This window comes from Thunnus thynnus, chromosome 1 (assembly GCF_963924715.1).
Source record: "Thunnus thynnus chromosome 1, fThuThy2.1, whole genome shotgun sequence".
NCBI classification, from domain to species: Eukaryota; Metazoa; Chordata; class Actinopteri; order Scombriformes; family Scombridae; genus Thunnus; species Thunnus thynnus.
Window position 1 is genome coordinate 24,451,379 of NC_089517.1, and position 15,703 is coordinate 24,467,081.

General features: G+C 39.4%; 1 protein-coding gene across 1 annotated transcript; it reads right to left on the reverse strand.

The window, feature by feature from the left end:
• Positions 1-1,632: 1,632 nt before the first annotated feature.
• LOC137184538 (protein eva-1 homolog A-like) lies at positions 1,633-13,508 on the reverse strand. The gene is made up of 4 exons (XM_067592308.1): positions 12,708-13,508; positions 5,386-5,574; positions 4,021-4,374; positions 1,633-2,814 (listed from the first exon to the last, which is right to left on the reverse strand). Exons 2-4 carry the CDS (start codon positions 5,486-5,488, stop codon positions 2,702-2,704), a joined length of 570 nt encoding a protein of 189 aa, XP_067448409.1. The 5' UTR covers positions 5,489-5,574; positions 12,708-13,508; the 3' UTR covers positions 1,633-2,701.
• Positions 13,509-15,703: the final 2,195 nt, after the last annotated feature.

A 15,703-nucleotide genomic window follows, 5' to 3' on the forward strand; every position in this document is an offset into this window, starting at 1 on the left:
ATGAGTATTTAGGGCTTTTACTTTACCTTAATATAATTTTCATAAAAACAGAATGGCCTTTAATTAGCAGGACATTTATCTCTTCATTAAAGTAATAGAAAATATATTTTAGTTATTAGTCACAAAGATGCTCACAATTGACTTTAAACTCACTTTTGTCCCGAAAAGAAAACTCTATGTCTATGTTGGATAAAAGCAATTATGACTGAATGTGTCATCTTATTTATGATAACAATGGGTTTTTTTTAGTGGACATGTAACATGTTGACATGGTGCCTTCTACAGAAGAAGAGCAAAGTAAAACCCTGAATACTAAAGTGACAAAACTAACATTTTTCAGGGAAATACTAGAGTTCACAGAGCCAGAATTACAGTAGCAGCTCTGAAACTTTCATTAAGGTCCATTTAGTAGCTGTTCTGGAGCTTTCTGTTATATCATTTGAACAATCTAATTGTAAGTTTTCTTTCTGTCTTAATTGTCCTCTATTTTACATTCATCATCTATTATTTTCAAGTTGTATGTGGATGGTGAGGAGTGGTCTGATGAGTGGAAGGTTGTTGGGCAGAGGAGCATTATGGACACCAGGGGGAGCCTGACTCCACGGTAATTAACACATTGTCACAGATTACGCAGACATGATATGGTGCATAGATACTCAGTCCAGATTCTTGTCCATCACTGCAGAAACCCTGACTTGCTTCATCAAGTGTTTAATGAACACAACTGAGCGTGTTCATCTGATTCTTGCCGCTGCATTATAGTGACTTGTAGATTCTGGGCAGTAGGAGGTGAAATTGGAGGTTAAATTTATTGCACAGTTTCTCAGAGTGAATCTGAGATGCTCAATAAATGACGTCTGATTGCTAGAACATAGAAAACTTACTCCTGTTAATAATAGTAACCAAAAACAACTCAGCACAACATTCATGTTCCAACCATTATGTCATATAGTAATGTAAAGCACATTTACTCAAGTACTGTACTTAAGTACAGTTTTTAAATACTTAATTACTTTCTTAACCCTCTTCGTCTTCTGTGGGACATAAAGCCACAATGAGCTCACTATATATTCTTGTCGGCCTCCCCCCAAGTTCAGTTCATCTTGGCTAGTGCGTCCATCACAGTTCTTCACTAGATCATTTTTGGTCTTCAATGCCCGTTACTGACACCTCATGGTACTGTTTGGTACAGTATGCACTAAACGTGGGTATACGTGGGTAAACATGGGGATCTAACTAGTTATAGACATCATCTGTCTGTGCTGCCTCTATATCTATAGAGGCCTGCACTCTCTAAAACCAAAGGGTCCTGTCCGACCACAGGCCCTGCCTTTCCCTCTCTGACCACAGTACACTATGTGTTTTCAGCGCTAACTTAGTGCTCCCTCAACCCTACTGTTAGTCGTGCCCTTGACCTTTGTGGTCTGTCAGTATCTGTGACCTCCAGTGCTGGTTGTCTTTGGCACCACTTCCCTGTCCACCAAAGATGCTTCATTGTGCTTAAGGTGGAAATTAAAGGTGGATTTTTGTCACTGCTGCCCCAGAAAAGAAAGCATTACAGAAATACACACACATGTCCCACCCTCTCAGAGGAAGAGATACACGTCGCCACAGCACCACCAAGAGCCACTATTGTGATTTTAATAAGGGAATTTATTCAATAATATGTACAGAAAACAATTTTCATAAAATCCTGGAATGAAAGTGTTTTACCTTTTCCAGCTCATTAACAAAAGAGCCCCCCAAAAAAGCAACATGATCCTCTTAAATAAGATGATCTGTTGTCTTAATGCACATCACACAACTGATAACACAACCCAGTCTACAGATGCAACCAACAGACTTGTTAGGTTATCTGTGATGTACTTTGAATGGCTCACCAACCACCACAGTCATGTTTCCTTCCTATTAGGATGCATTCAGTTTATTTGGGGGATGCAAAAATTACAACAGTAGAAGCACCAGTATGTGTAAATCCATCTTTTCCACGGAGCAAATGTCCCCATTTCACTCTCTGAATGTTCTCTCTTCCTTTTATCTTTAATCTTACAAAAAAGGTTCCAGGTCACACACCTTGATTGTATCACTGAAAAATGTTCAAACAACACAGTCTCACCAAGGTTTGAATGCATACATGAATGGGAGGCGTATGAGCTGCTGCACGGCTCCCACTCCTTCTTTATACCAGCTCCATGTTTCTCTAAAGCACCTGTTACAAATGTGAGGTTGAAAAGTTATAAAAACTTGTGTACAGTAGCCCCAAATTGGTTGCCACAAGTTACGTTTCGCAGGATGTCTCCAGGTAGAGCGTCAGATCACTTCTCTGTGTGTAAACATGAGTCTTCTGAACAGATCATGACAGCAGTCGTCTGTGGGTCCACTGTATCTTCACTTGTTGGTTCTTCAGGGAATTCTTCTTCCAGACATGTCAGTGTGATCCTTTATCAGAGGAGTAAGCCGTCACCACTCATATGTTGTCCTTGTTGTTTATACAGTGGAGGGAACTGCTCATGGCAGCTCTGGCAGTAATAGTTTGATCTGTAAGAGTCTCTTTGGTCAGTGTAACCTTTCTGTCTAATGAGTTATGTTGATTTCATACAGTGTTTTTCCGTTTGTTCACTGACTTATTCACCTTTCATCCATCTGTCTGCCTGTCTACACGCTGTCCCTCAGTCTGTCTGTCTCTCTGTTTGTCCATGTGTCAGTAATATCTGTTGAGGCTTTGAGTGACTGTACTGATGTCTGGCTGTCCATTCATCCAGATCTCTCGGAGAATCCTTTCCCGCTCTTCTAGCCGCTGGGCCCGGTCCAGCTCTGATGATACACACACACACACACACACACAGAAAGACAAAAAGGTTAAATTACCCTCCTACACTGTCCATTCACATAACCATCATATTCCACATCACTACCGAAAGGACTTTCTATTTTTAAGTACGAGTGTGTGTGTGTGTGTGTGTGTGTGTATGCCTGACAGTTGCGCCCACAGAGATGAACAGAGAGCATCTATGAGTTTGTATAAACGTGTACTGACACAGTAGAAAGCTAAATTCTAAAACATAGAAATGGAAACTGTACATGGTTACAGCTCTGATTTTAGTAACTAATTTGTTCAAATGCACGTTCCTGTTAAACAGCCATGACTGATCAATATGTGTCATCTGTTTTATTTTAGAAAGAATTTCTGAACTGTTTTATTTTACTCAAAAATTGTCTTTTTGTCTACTGTTTTCTAGAACTGCAAAAATTAGTTGATTAATCAATTAGTTGATTGTCAGAAAACTAATCTGCAACTATTTTGATAATTGATTCATCATTTTAGTCCATTTTTAAGCAAAAATGCCAAATATTTGCTGATTCCTGCCTCTCAGATATGAAGATTTTCTGCTTTTTTCTGCTTTATGTAAGTAAGTGAATATCTTTGGATTTTGGACTGTTGGTCAGACAAAACAAGACATTTGAAGACATCACCCTTGGCTTTGGCAAATTATAATATTTTATAAACTAAACGATTAATCAAATAATCAAGAAAATAATCGGCAGATTAATTCATGATGAAAATAATTTTTAGTTGCTGCCCTGCTGTTTTCTAATCAATTTTGTTTAATAGATCATAGCAGTAACTTAATGCATATTGAACAATTTCCTAATATGCAGTCTGAACAGTAAGAGTGGACACTATGAGCATCAGATCACTTAAATCACACAAACCAAAACAAAAAAGTTTTTCACTTCTTTTGTTTTCAGTGGAAAACAGTTGACCGAGAGGTGTGTGGATTATTCATATTGACTGAGGCGTTTCTTTTTTTAATTTCAAATGTAATTTAGCCCCTGTGTCACACCTGCACTGCATGAGACATTCAGTATTTTAGTGTTTTATCTCCTACGAATATGGATCATATGTGTCACGAGTCTTTCTATGTATAGGGTGTGTGTGTGTGTGTGTGTGTGTGTGTGTGTGTGTGTGTGTGTGTGTGTGTGTGTGTGTGTGTGTTTCTGTGTGTGAGAGAGAGATACCCTCAGCTGATGTGAACATGCTGGCGTGCAGCAGAGCTCTCTCAAAGCGTCTGCGTCTCCGTGCCGACAGGTCAGACGTATCATCCCAGTCCTCTGATTCACTGTCCCCAGCAGGCTCGGTCCCTCCAGATGCAACAACAGCCGTGTTGTCTGGATTACTGTCACCGGGCTGATGGTGGGGACAGCTGTGATGGCGACGCTGATGTTTGTTCCTGTGGCGCTGGCGATGATGCTTACTGTTGCCATAGCGGCAGTCTGCTCGACAGTGTATCTGGAAGACGATGGCACAGAGTGTGACAAGAAGGCCAACACACACACCACCCAGAAACACCAGCGCTGTCCTCTCGGGTTGGTCTGAGGGAAAGAGAGAGAAAGGATAACCAGATAATGAAAAAAAAATAGGAATAGTTTGCAATAAATTAGACAGTTATTTATATTAACTGCTGCGAGGAAGGAGAGAAAGTACAGTCTCTCCTTCCTCCTCTGCTCCCACTTCCATCTCTTCCTCTGCTATTTCCAGTTCATCTGCATGTCAGCGTCTGATTTGTTCTTTCTCACCATGTTGTTGTTTCAGATCCTGCCATCTCTCACCTGTCCACCTGCCTACACTGTTCAGTTTCCACTATCTCCTGTCATTCGATCCTGCTCACCTGTTCTTCATCTTGCTCTTAGTTGTTTTTGTTAGTGTGACAGATTGTGTCTCATAACATTTGAAGTGTTGCAGCCACCTGTCTGCTACCTGTTCTCTGTTCACCTGCTGACTCCTTGTAACAGATCTGCTACTGTCTTCTTTATTCATGTTTCTTCCGAGTAAACAAGTCTTTTAATCTACACCTTAATTTTCCAGAATTAGTGACAACATGAAGATACATACAGCTCAGGATAAATGATTTTTTCCAAGATAATTTGATGAGTTTTTGAGTAGGAATTTAAATTTCAATTCTCACTCACACACCAATGGCAGTGAGAAACCATGCAAGGTACTGACTTGATAATGGGGAGCAATTTGGGGTTGCTCAAAGACACTTTGACATGTGGGAAGGAGGTGATTAGTGGTGGACCTGCTCTACCTGCTGAGCTTTTATTATGATTTTTTTTTTTTTTTGTCTTTTTAATAGAGCAAATGTCAGGTGTATACACATGAGAAATGCACTTAACAAAGATCGCTTTAAATCCAAGACCAATATTCTTGTTAGACTGTAAGAGTAATTGGAAGATAGTTTGGTGACCTTATTTTAAAAAGTGTGGCCCGGAGCCCCAGAGGGTTCCTTGTGGGAGTCCATGAGGTCCCCAGAACAATTGGCACATGATAATTGTGAACACACACAATCACACATTGCAGTCTCTCTGATTGGACCTCCGTACCTGCAATGAAGGTGTAAGCTGCCAGCATGTTGCTCAGCAAGGCCATCTCCTGGGAGACCACCTTCACCTCCATATTTGGGCTTCCTGTCGTTGGAGCGCTCATGATTTCACATGGAGTTGAGCTTATTGTGCTCTTCTGCAGGCGTCACTGAAGCTCAGTGGAGTTCATACTTCATGTCTCCTCCACAGCTGTGCAGGTGGATTGTAGGTTTGAGGGGTGGCGGGTGAGAGGAGAGTAAGAGATAACACAGAAGAGAGAGGACAGAGAGGAGGAGTGAGTGAGTAATGACAGAGGTAAGAGACAGAAAGAACAGATGAAGGGTGGGAGGGAGAATGATGGAGATGCATTAGTGACAGTTTTTATTGACAAATCATTACCATGTTGAAAAATAATAATGCATACTGTAGACACTCCCTCTAATTTAGATTTCCAGCCAAAACCTGAAAATTGATAACCTACTGTCTGCATGAAAACAGATTTATGTTAGCAGTGAGATATGGAAACTTAACCTTTAGAGGTTTCTGAACCTCTGGAGTTTGGCACTCACACTAAGTATTATTCATGCTCGTTAAATTGATCCAGACTCTGCAGCTATGTTAAGAAATATGCTCTTGTAAAATAAAGATCCCAAATCATTCCTGTTTATCCGTGACTGAAATATGTCTTGTGTGGAGACAAGTTAAAGTTATTGAGGTGCCATTTGACAAATTGGAGTTGATTATAGAGTACTGTGGAAACGCTGCAGCCTAACCCCTTAATCTATACATCACTCCCCACTTCCCCCCTCACCATAAACATGCCTGAGCTGTTAGTCTGCAGAGTTTGGAGGAGAAACATCCACGAGGCATTCATACCTCAGATAAACTGTCACATACCAATAATCAAATGTAAGATCACACTCATACAGTACACATACATATACATGAAGTAGTAAAGCAAATAAACACACACACACCTTCATGCACTCATGTAGGATACACTCAAAGGCTGCACACACAACATACACACACACACACACACCAACATATAACATTATGTACAGAGGATAATTATCTAGATAACTTGGGGGAAGAACAAGATTGTAAAGTGGATTGTAAAGACTTTCTTGTTCAATGAAGTAAAAATTAAAAACTTGTTCTCATAGCAGGCTTGAATAGTTGTCATGGACTGTGGACACACTCTGTGTTCAACTGACATACTGAATGTAGTTTCATGCTTACGTCAGACAAGCTTTTAAAACATTGAAGCCTGAAAACTCAGTTGTGTTGAATCTAATCTACACCTTGGACACACACACCTGTTAAGCAGTGTTAAATTCTTGCACTGTGAGAATCCACCATAAGATGTCCATGTGACATTTAGACTTCAAACTTACAGTGTGACAAGTACACAGGATTGAGGGGTCATTGTTTTGTATTGTATAATATGAGGGATTTATGGAAGAAAAGCGTAACTCTACATTTTAATTTAGCCTAAACTGCTGCAAGCTATTTTCCTCAAAAATCATAATAGTTGAGTAGAAACAACTATGAATCAAGGGAAGTTAAGTAAATTGGTCATCAGTTTATTTATAATGATTCTTATTCAACCACTAGGTGGCAACAAATCACCATCAATGTTTCTGCCAACTTAAACTTTATAGCTGGTAGGCTAAATACAATCAATTCAGTCAGATTAAGATGTGACTGGTCCTGCAGCTGGTCACAAACACATAGACACATTATACAGACAAGACGTTGCTGTCAAAGACCAGTTCATGCACTGGACCAGGACTGAGCAAAGTCTCAGAACAAGACACATATCTATAGTCTGGAGATTTTTAAAAAGCCACACTGCTTCTGCCCTGTTGCTTGGCTCTAGTTTCACAGGTCTTCAAGGATAGGTTCACAATTTTTCAAGCCTGTCCTAAAACAATAGGTGCTGTAATCATTCCTCTTGTTCATCCTGACCATTAAAGGATCCCTTCATAATGCGATTTCAATGTAAGTGATAAGGGACCAAATCCATAGCTCTCCTTTTGCAAAAATATCTTGTGTCAAAGTCCCTCTTTTTGTTATGATCCTTCCACTGCAGCTGAACAGGAAAACACTGTCTGTCAAGACACAAAGAGGGATTTTTTTTTACTAGGAAGTGTAACTGTGGAAGAACTCAGACAGCCGAAGCGTCATATTATCTTCAGATAAACTTTTAAATTCATTTTTGTACAAAGTGAGGACTGAATCAGAATTTGCCCACCATCACTTACATCAAAATTGCATTTGGAGGAGATCTTTTAATGGTTAGTATGAACAGAAGGAATGATTACAGCAAGCAAAAGCTGTTTCAGTGTTCATGTGGGCATCTGACTATTGTTTTAAGACAGACGCAAACAATTGTGAAACTGCCTTTAATGCTAAATAACTATAAAATAACTCTTATGGATGTAAAATCACACAGAATTCATCCAAATAGGAGAAACAAAGCAAGCTGTTATTGGGACACATACACAGCACCAGCCAAGTTAAATGTAGAGATAGAGACAAATAGTTCTATACGGTATTGTCTAGACATGTAGCCCCACACCCAGTTACCTCTTCTGAAACTCCCCCACATCACTCAGAATTATACCTTCAGTGTGTGTGTGTGTTATTTGATGGCTCTGGTATATAAATCGTAAATACCCTGACAGGTCGAGACTAACTGATGGTAGAGAGATATTGAAGGAGATCACAGATGGGAAGTGGGTACACAGGGCATCCCTGACCAGTCAGACTAATAGAGCTCAAGATCCTTCATTGTGACAGGAGAGGAGGATTGAGAGAGATGGAATAAAATGAGCAAGGAAGCAGATAAAGAGGAGGTGACTCCACTGTGTCAGCCTGTCTTTCTTTTTTCTAAGCTGATCTGCTCAGTCAAAGGGCTCCACAGCCTGGGGGACAGAAAAGGTCTCATCATGTTTTTATCTCGGGGCGACACCTTGCCTAAATTGCCTAAGTGCTCCAACTTACAGGAACTTACACTTTCCAATACAGCAAGTTTTGGGGAGTTTAGCCTGAATGGAGAACAAAAATATGTAGCTCAATAGTTCCCAACTTGTATATGTGAGGTGTCACAAGTTGATTAACACATTAGGAAAGAAGAAAAACAAATTTGCTACATAAAACTATATGACTTTTCTCTTATCTTTGCTTTTAAATTGTAAAATACTAAAATACTTTTTACCTTGATATGACCTCGCTCAAGTGGCCACAACAAATGGGAGACACACTATGTAAGAGTTTCACCAAAAGATAAGTTTAATAACCCAAATTAACTAAATATTTAAAGTATGGCGTGTGTAAATCAGTGGTATCACTAGTGTATGTGATGCATGAGTGTGTGTGTGTGTGTGTGTGTGTGTGTGTGTGTGTGTGTGTGTGTGTGTTTGTGTTGTAGGGTGCATGAAAGCAAAAACAAGGAACTAAAGCAACATAACCAAATCTAAAGGGATGCCTGTAGGAGAGAGCAGAACTGCAGCAGCACAGCAGATGAGTATCAGAGAGAAAGCTGTCTGCTGCAGTCAGGCTTAAATAACCCGGGAACCCACTGGGGTCCTCAGGTGTTCCAGGTTACACTAATGATCCACCTGCAGAGTGAACAGAGACAGGTGAACCACACGGCAACCCCGAGATGACAGCAGGGGTCATCACAAGCTCTTCAGGCTTCTAAAAGATATTCAGGTTAAACAATTTGAGAAAGAAAGATCCTTCTTTGCATGAACTGCTTTAGAGGGTCATAAGACAAACTGGTTGGGAACCACTGACCTAAATTATAGATTGTTTGATGCTCTGTGCTCTCAGATTTACACACACTGTGTTGAGTGATAGCAGGTGACTTACAGTAAAGTGCATTAACTGAAAAAATGTAAAAACGTGAACTAAATGTATGACAATAATTAAAATATTTAAACATTTTGAACTACTGAGGCCTTATGTGTTCCCATCAAGGGCAATCATACTTACATATATTATTACATTACATGTAACGACATCTGGTTAAAAAGTGGTTACATACAGTAACCACTTACAAGATTGAACTATGCTGTCATTCCAAAAATGATCCTGTAAACAATCCTGTAAATAATCCTGTTTATATCAGTTAATGTCCAGCTAATAAAAGCTCACTTCTCTTACTGTGGATAATGCAGATTAGCAATTATCACTCAGTACAGTTACAGAGTTGTGTGATGGTGGCAGATAAAAGCTTATTGGGTTCACCAACATTCAAATCCTGCAACATCCTACAGTCCCCTTTAAGCAGCCCCCCTTTAAAAGATAAATGAACTCTGTCCTGAGTTACTTTTATTCTCTTTCTCTGTAATATTGTAGATAAGCAAACACATATTGAGTGATGCATTAAATGTGAACTGTGCTTGAAGCCTAATTACACTATAAAATCATGCATGCCTTAGTTAAAACTTATTACTTTCATTCTTCACTAACATTTCATAATGTTTTCATCCGAAAGTTTGTAAATCTCGTCTTCCAGATAAAATCAAACTCTGTATATGTGATTGAAGCCTCATTATACTAATCAAGTTATGTAAGTATTGAACCCAGAGTGGAGCAGGGTTACAAGGACACAGACGTTTACTGTATTTCCCTTTTTTTCGTAGAATTTCTTAATTTTATGGATGTGTCAGTTATGAGTTTCCTAGCTGACAACTTTCAACACAGCTCATTACATGTGAACGTGTAGTCAATAACTGTTTATGAGCCTTTTACCCATTACACTCTTTATTGATTATAGGCTAAATGACTTAATGATGATGACAGACCAGATTTCATGACAAACATTAAACTGTAAATGTTAATATCATATCATAGAAAGTGCAATAAAATTCTTTAAAACAGCACAGGAGTGTAACAGTGGTAAAACGGGTGTGTTGTACGCTCATGTTGTGAAGCTGTGAAGACGTGGAGTTTGGCCTGGCAGAAGTTTGAACTCAAACAGATAAAAAATGGATGATGCTCTCAGAGAAGATGAAACTGGCCTATTTTTTAAAGGAGGATTTCAGCTGTAAAACCCCAAACAGACGATGCAGCACTCTTCACCTGTTAGTGAAAACTGAGATCACACTGAAGTACAAATGGTTTCCTCTGTCATGTTTTTGTGCCCAGTAAAAGGAAGATTTGTCTCATCCTCTAGTGTTCATTAGCATAAAACAAACCTCGGGCGCATGCAATTATGTTACAAAACCAATGCAACAGTCAAAAAGTGAAGCATCAACACGGCGAGTGCAAGAGGAAGCAACACAGCAACAAATCACATGACACTGCAGTGCAAAATAACACAAAAAAATACAACACAACCTCCGAGCAATTCTAAATTCACTGACTGTCAGGGTCATTTTGTGATGTTGTGTGTAAATGCTGCAGGACGTGACTGCCCTTCTCTCTCCCTTTCTCTGGCTCGCTCTCCACTTCTGTCTTTTGGATTTGACAATTTGGGTTACTGTTTGTTACAGCAAAAGTCATGTCATCACATGCTATCATAAATAATTCATAGTTCAATATATTCATAGCACGCTTTTTTTTATATTTAGCATTTCATAAATCACACTTTGCTGTTTTAAACACTTTGAAATATAAAACAGCTTTGATCCTTTTGTTTCATGTGTCTATACAACATTTATGAACAAATGCCAGCAGAGAACACATGAAAAAAAAAAAAAAAAAAACAGAGACAGACATCCATCACAGGTGGATGTTGTGTAAAATCATACCAAAATATACTATCAGGCAGCTGAACATCACAGTTATGGTAATATGAGACACATGGCCTCCGGCAGTCACAGTCTGTCCAACAGTCTAGACAACAAGACCTGTTTACACTGATGACATGACTACGCATGAGAGGATATTTATCACTGTTTATCCTGCTCTATCTATCTATCTATCTATCTATCTATCTATCTATCTATCTATCTATACATCTATCTATACATCTATCTATCTATCGATACGTCTATTTAAACTATCCAACTGGACTGTCTATCAAAAATAACGAAAGAATAGTCAACAATTTGGGAAATCCACTTAATTTCAAAATTCAAGTAACCTCTTTCTTGTGACTATGGTAAATATGTAGTCAAAACCGCCGACCAGCACCTCTAAAGCTCAACAGTTAATGTGTTATTTCTCATTGTTTTCGTAGAAAATAAGAGGCGTAAAACGTCAAATCACCTTTATACGGGGGTTATGCACAGGAATAATTCTTGGCTGGGACCAGTGACTTCCTGCCATCTTCACTGATTGTCTAGCAACTGGTGATGGACAGTCCAGCAAATAACCACTGAATTGATATTTTTGCATGTTAATTTTTATATGGATTAAAGAAACAAGATATAATGTGTTCATTACTGAGTGTCAGTGCTGCTAAGCAGATTTTGTCCCCTTTGTACAGAGCCAGGCTAGCAGTTTCCCTTTGTTTCCAGTCTTTGCGCTAAGCTAAGCTAATCGGCTGCTCGCTCTGGCCACATATACAGATATGAGAGTGGTATTGATCTCCTCATTCAGCTCTTGTCAAGAAAGCAAATAAGTGTATTTCCCAAAACTATTAAATGTGGTTTAAACTACACAAAGAACTGAATGATTCAGGTTTATTGCATGTTGTTGTATGTTTTCAGCCACAGAAAAGTTGATATGCAAGCGGCTTTTTTTGTGCATGTGTCATCCTGTGTGGTATAATCCAATCTTTTTTTTTTCTTCTTTTTTTTTCTGTTTTTTGCTCTATGACCAACAGTTACACCAAGATACTTTCTTTTTTCTCCTTTTTTTCCCCTCCTCTCTGTGTCTCTCTCTCTCTGTGCAGTCTGGCCAAACTCTTATGTGGCACAATAGCTCTTTGTTTTTCTCCATGTGGTTGAGAAGACTATATGGTTCCTATGCCCGCAGCTTAGCCCACATTGTACGCCAGCACCCACACACACACTCACACACACATCGTATTCATACTCATCACACTTAAAGCGTATTTCTCCCTCTGTGTGTGTGTGTGTGTGTGTGTGTGTGTGTGTGTAATTCTAATGCAATGTGACACTGGCCTTTCCCTCCTCTGCAACATTGCTATCTGACATGACCTGCAGAGAGAGAGAGGGCAGAGACAGAGACAGAGAATGTACACAGAATTAGAAACGTAAGAGACGGAGAGAATTAGAGCAAGAGAAAGCAAAGATAGTCGAGAGGGAGAAAGAGTCATGTGTGGAGGGGGAAAAAAGTCAGCAAGAAGAGAAAGAAAACCTACGCCACACTAGACAGCATCATAATATGAAAGTCTCAACACACATACTGTTTATACTTACATTTCAATGATGCCAAGATCCCATTTGAAGTGTTTCCTCCTCTCCTCTCCTCTCCACTCCTCTCCACTCCTCTCCTCTCCTCTCCTCTCCACTCTTCTCCTCTCCTCTCCTCTCCTCTCCTCTCCCCAACTCTTATCTCCTCTCCTCTCTTCTTCTCCTCTCCTTCCTCCTCTCCTCTCCTCTCCTCTCCTCTCCTCTCTCTCAGCTCTGGTCCTCTCCTCTGGACTTATCCGCTCTGAACTCCTCTACCCTCTGCACTCTACTCTCTCCTCCCCTTTCCTCTCCGATCCTCTCCTATTATCTCCTCTCTGCTCTTTGCCTTTCCCTCAAAGAGAAAAGAAAAAACAGTATAATTATATGTATAAATCTTCTGTGTCCTCCCCCAGTTGTCAGATAGGCCCACGTATACAAGCCTTCCTCTTCTCTTCACTTTCTTTCCAGCGGTAAGAAGATACAAATTAAAAATTTCAGTCATTCTCTTTTTCCCTTCAGTTCTTCTCTCTTTGACGTAGCAGCAGCAGCAGCAGCAGGAGGGGTGTTGCTCCGACTGTTTTCCAGAGTGCAGTTCTCTGATATTCCATTTTAGTTTTTCCAGGTTATTTTCCAGACAGAGAGGTCAGGCCTTCAGGGCAGAAATGTGACATAAGAGACCCCGACAGGTTGACTTAATCTCTCTCTTCTCTCTCTGCCAAATGTCTGCAGCCTTTCTAGCTTTTCTCTCTCTCTCACATGTACAGTACTTTAACAAAAGCACACACACACACAGTCACACACATAGTAAATGCAGATTCGCTGCTTCTGCCTTCTCGGTTTCTCTCCCTGTCGTCCATGCAGAACATTCAGCAGAAGGAGGAGAGGGGGGGGGGGTAAAAGAAGGAGAGAGGGAGGGACTGAGTGACAGCAAAGCAAACATAATGCTTTATAGAAAAAGCACTTTCACTCACATGTGAATATTTAGAATTGACATGTGAAATACTGCATTTGATATATGAAGCAAGTAGTTACGTGTCCAAAAAACACGTCTCTATATGTGAATAATATTAATGCGAAATTTCTGAAAATCTCTTCTCATGTCATGTAAATTGATCACATATGAAACAGAGTTCAACATGTGATAAACATTTTGTTTGGAAAGAGATAAAAGCAGCAAAGGTGAAGAAAAGGAAAGACAGAGAGTATTGTTAGGGTGATGGGGAATTCATTCAGCTTGGGGAATTCACCTCCGTACTGCATGTTCACACACATCGATGGATGATTATACACTCTACCTGCTGTTGTTGTTGTTGATGCATCATGAAAAACTTACAGGAACTTGTGTGTGTTTGTTCCTGTGAAGGCTTTATGGGACTGAGGGAATGATGTTTTAGAGCTGAATCGACAATTTTCTAAAAATAACTTTATATCAGATAACGTTTATGAAACTTTTATTAGCCAACCTGTCATCCTGGCAGGTTATTTTTGTGCACAGGTTATGCAATATGAAAACCGTGAAAAAAACTCCTCCTGTTTCTGGTCGGGGGCTGACAAAGTTATCCACTTCAAGAGCTCTCAACAGGTATATGCAAAAAATGTGTCCTCAAAACTGTATGTTAAAACTTTGCTTTTAGGTAGAGTACTGTCATTATCACTATTGTAGGCTCTGAATATAATGAGAGTGACATTATGAACTAAGTGTTTTGCCTTTTTCAGTCACGCTGAACAATAAAAAACTGCTGTTCTGTCTTACATGAACAAAACTATGAGTCTACAGCCATGATAGCAGCCCGGGCAACATGCTTTGAGTTAAGTGCTAACACATCTTAACTTAACTAAGGATGATGGGAACATAATTAGTTTTTCAAGCATTTCGGAAAACAGAGTATTGGACAAATTAAAATTTGATGTGGTGTTATATGAAAAGTGTTATATGAAAATGTTTCATCCTGAGGGGGACATCAATACCTCAAAAGACTAAATTTCATGACAATCAATTCGAGACATTTCACTCAAATCCACAAATGGTGTGCGCTAGAGGAAAAGTCAGGAGATTAACAAAGTCATTAGGATTCATCCTCTGTGCAACATGAATGTGTGAACAAAATTTCATTGCAATCCAATATTGTTTGACATATTTCAGCTCAGACCATATTGGTTGACAGACCAATATAGATAGTTGTGGTTGTCAGATAAGATAGACCACATTGTTGCGCTGCTAGCATGGCTACAAACAACTAACTACAACTATCGGTTTTAATCCCTTTGGTCTGTTAATGTCCATCCATTGTTCACCTTCATGTTTGTTCTTGTTTTATGTCACCAGTTGTTCATGTGTTCATCACAATAACGTGGAGTCTCAGTGGCCTCCTCCCCCCATATATCCTAACTCTTGTACAAATTACTGAATCAACAACTAAACACATGCATTTGTAAACATTATTTATCAGTGCAACATTTAATTTTACTCAAAAGAGTTGTGATCTCAAATGTGCCTTTAATCAATATGAAATCTCAGCACATTTTAGCCAACCTTCTTCTCAACAGACTGCACATTACTGGGGAGAGAACATTACAGAACATTAATTCCTCCATGATTATTCTCTGAACTCATTAAGGGTAGGAATAAACACATTTTCTTTTCTCAGTGCTACACTGGAAGGATACTGTATCATAGAATAAAAGAGAAATTAATAAGACGTTACAATTTTTTCTTATCCTCCTCACTAACCTCAGGGCCACCTCACTTACCTTGTTCTCCTCACCTTCATCTTCAGATCATCTAATCTCCGTCTACTTTACATCTTATCTGTTTCTGATATTTTGTCCACCAGCATTTACATACATGAAGGGGACAGAATATCAGAAACACTTCTAAATAAGATAGAACTACTCTCCTGAGACTGAAAACGTAATCACTGTCATTACTCTTTGGAGTTATTTCTAAACAAACGAACATGAGGGTAAAGGAACACGTAACCCAGTGCAGCTGTGTAGCTCGGCGTGTTTTTAATAGTTTTTGG

Bases quoted from the DNA above. Each gene is read 5' to 3' on its own strand.
- LOC137184538 (XM_067592308.1), bottom strand. From the start codon at position 5,488: ATGAGCGCTCCAACGACAGGAAGCCCAAATATGGAGGTGAAGGTGGTC. The intron at 4,375-5,385 runs GTACGGAGGTCC...TCTTTCCCTCAG, and splicing joins AGCTTACACCTTCATTGCAG to ACCAACCCGAGAGGACAGCG. The intron at 2,815-4,020 runs GTATCTCTCTCT...GTGTATCATCAG, and splicing joins CATGTTCACATCAGCTGAGG to AGCTGGACCGGGCCCAGCGG.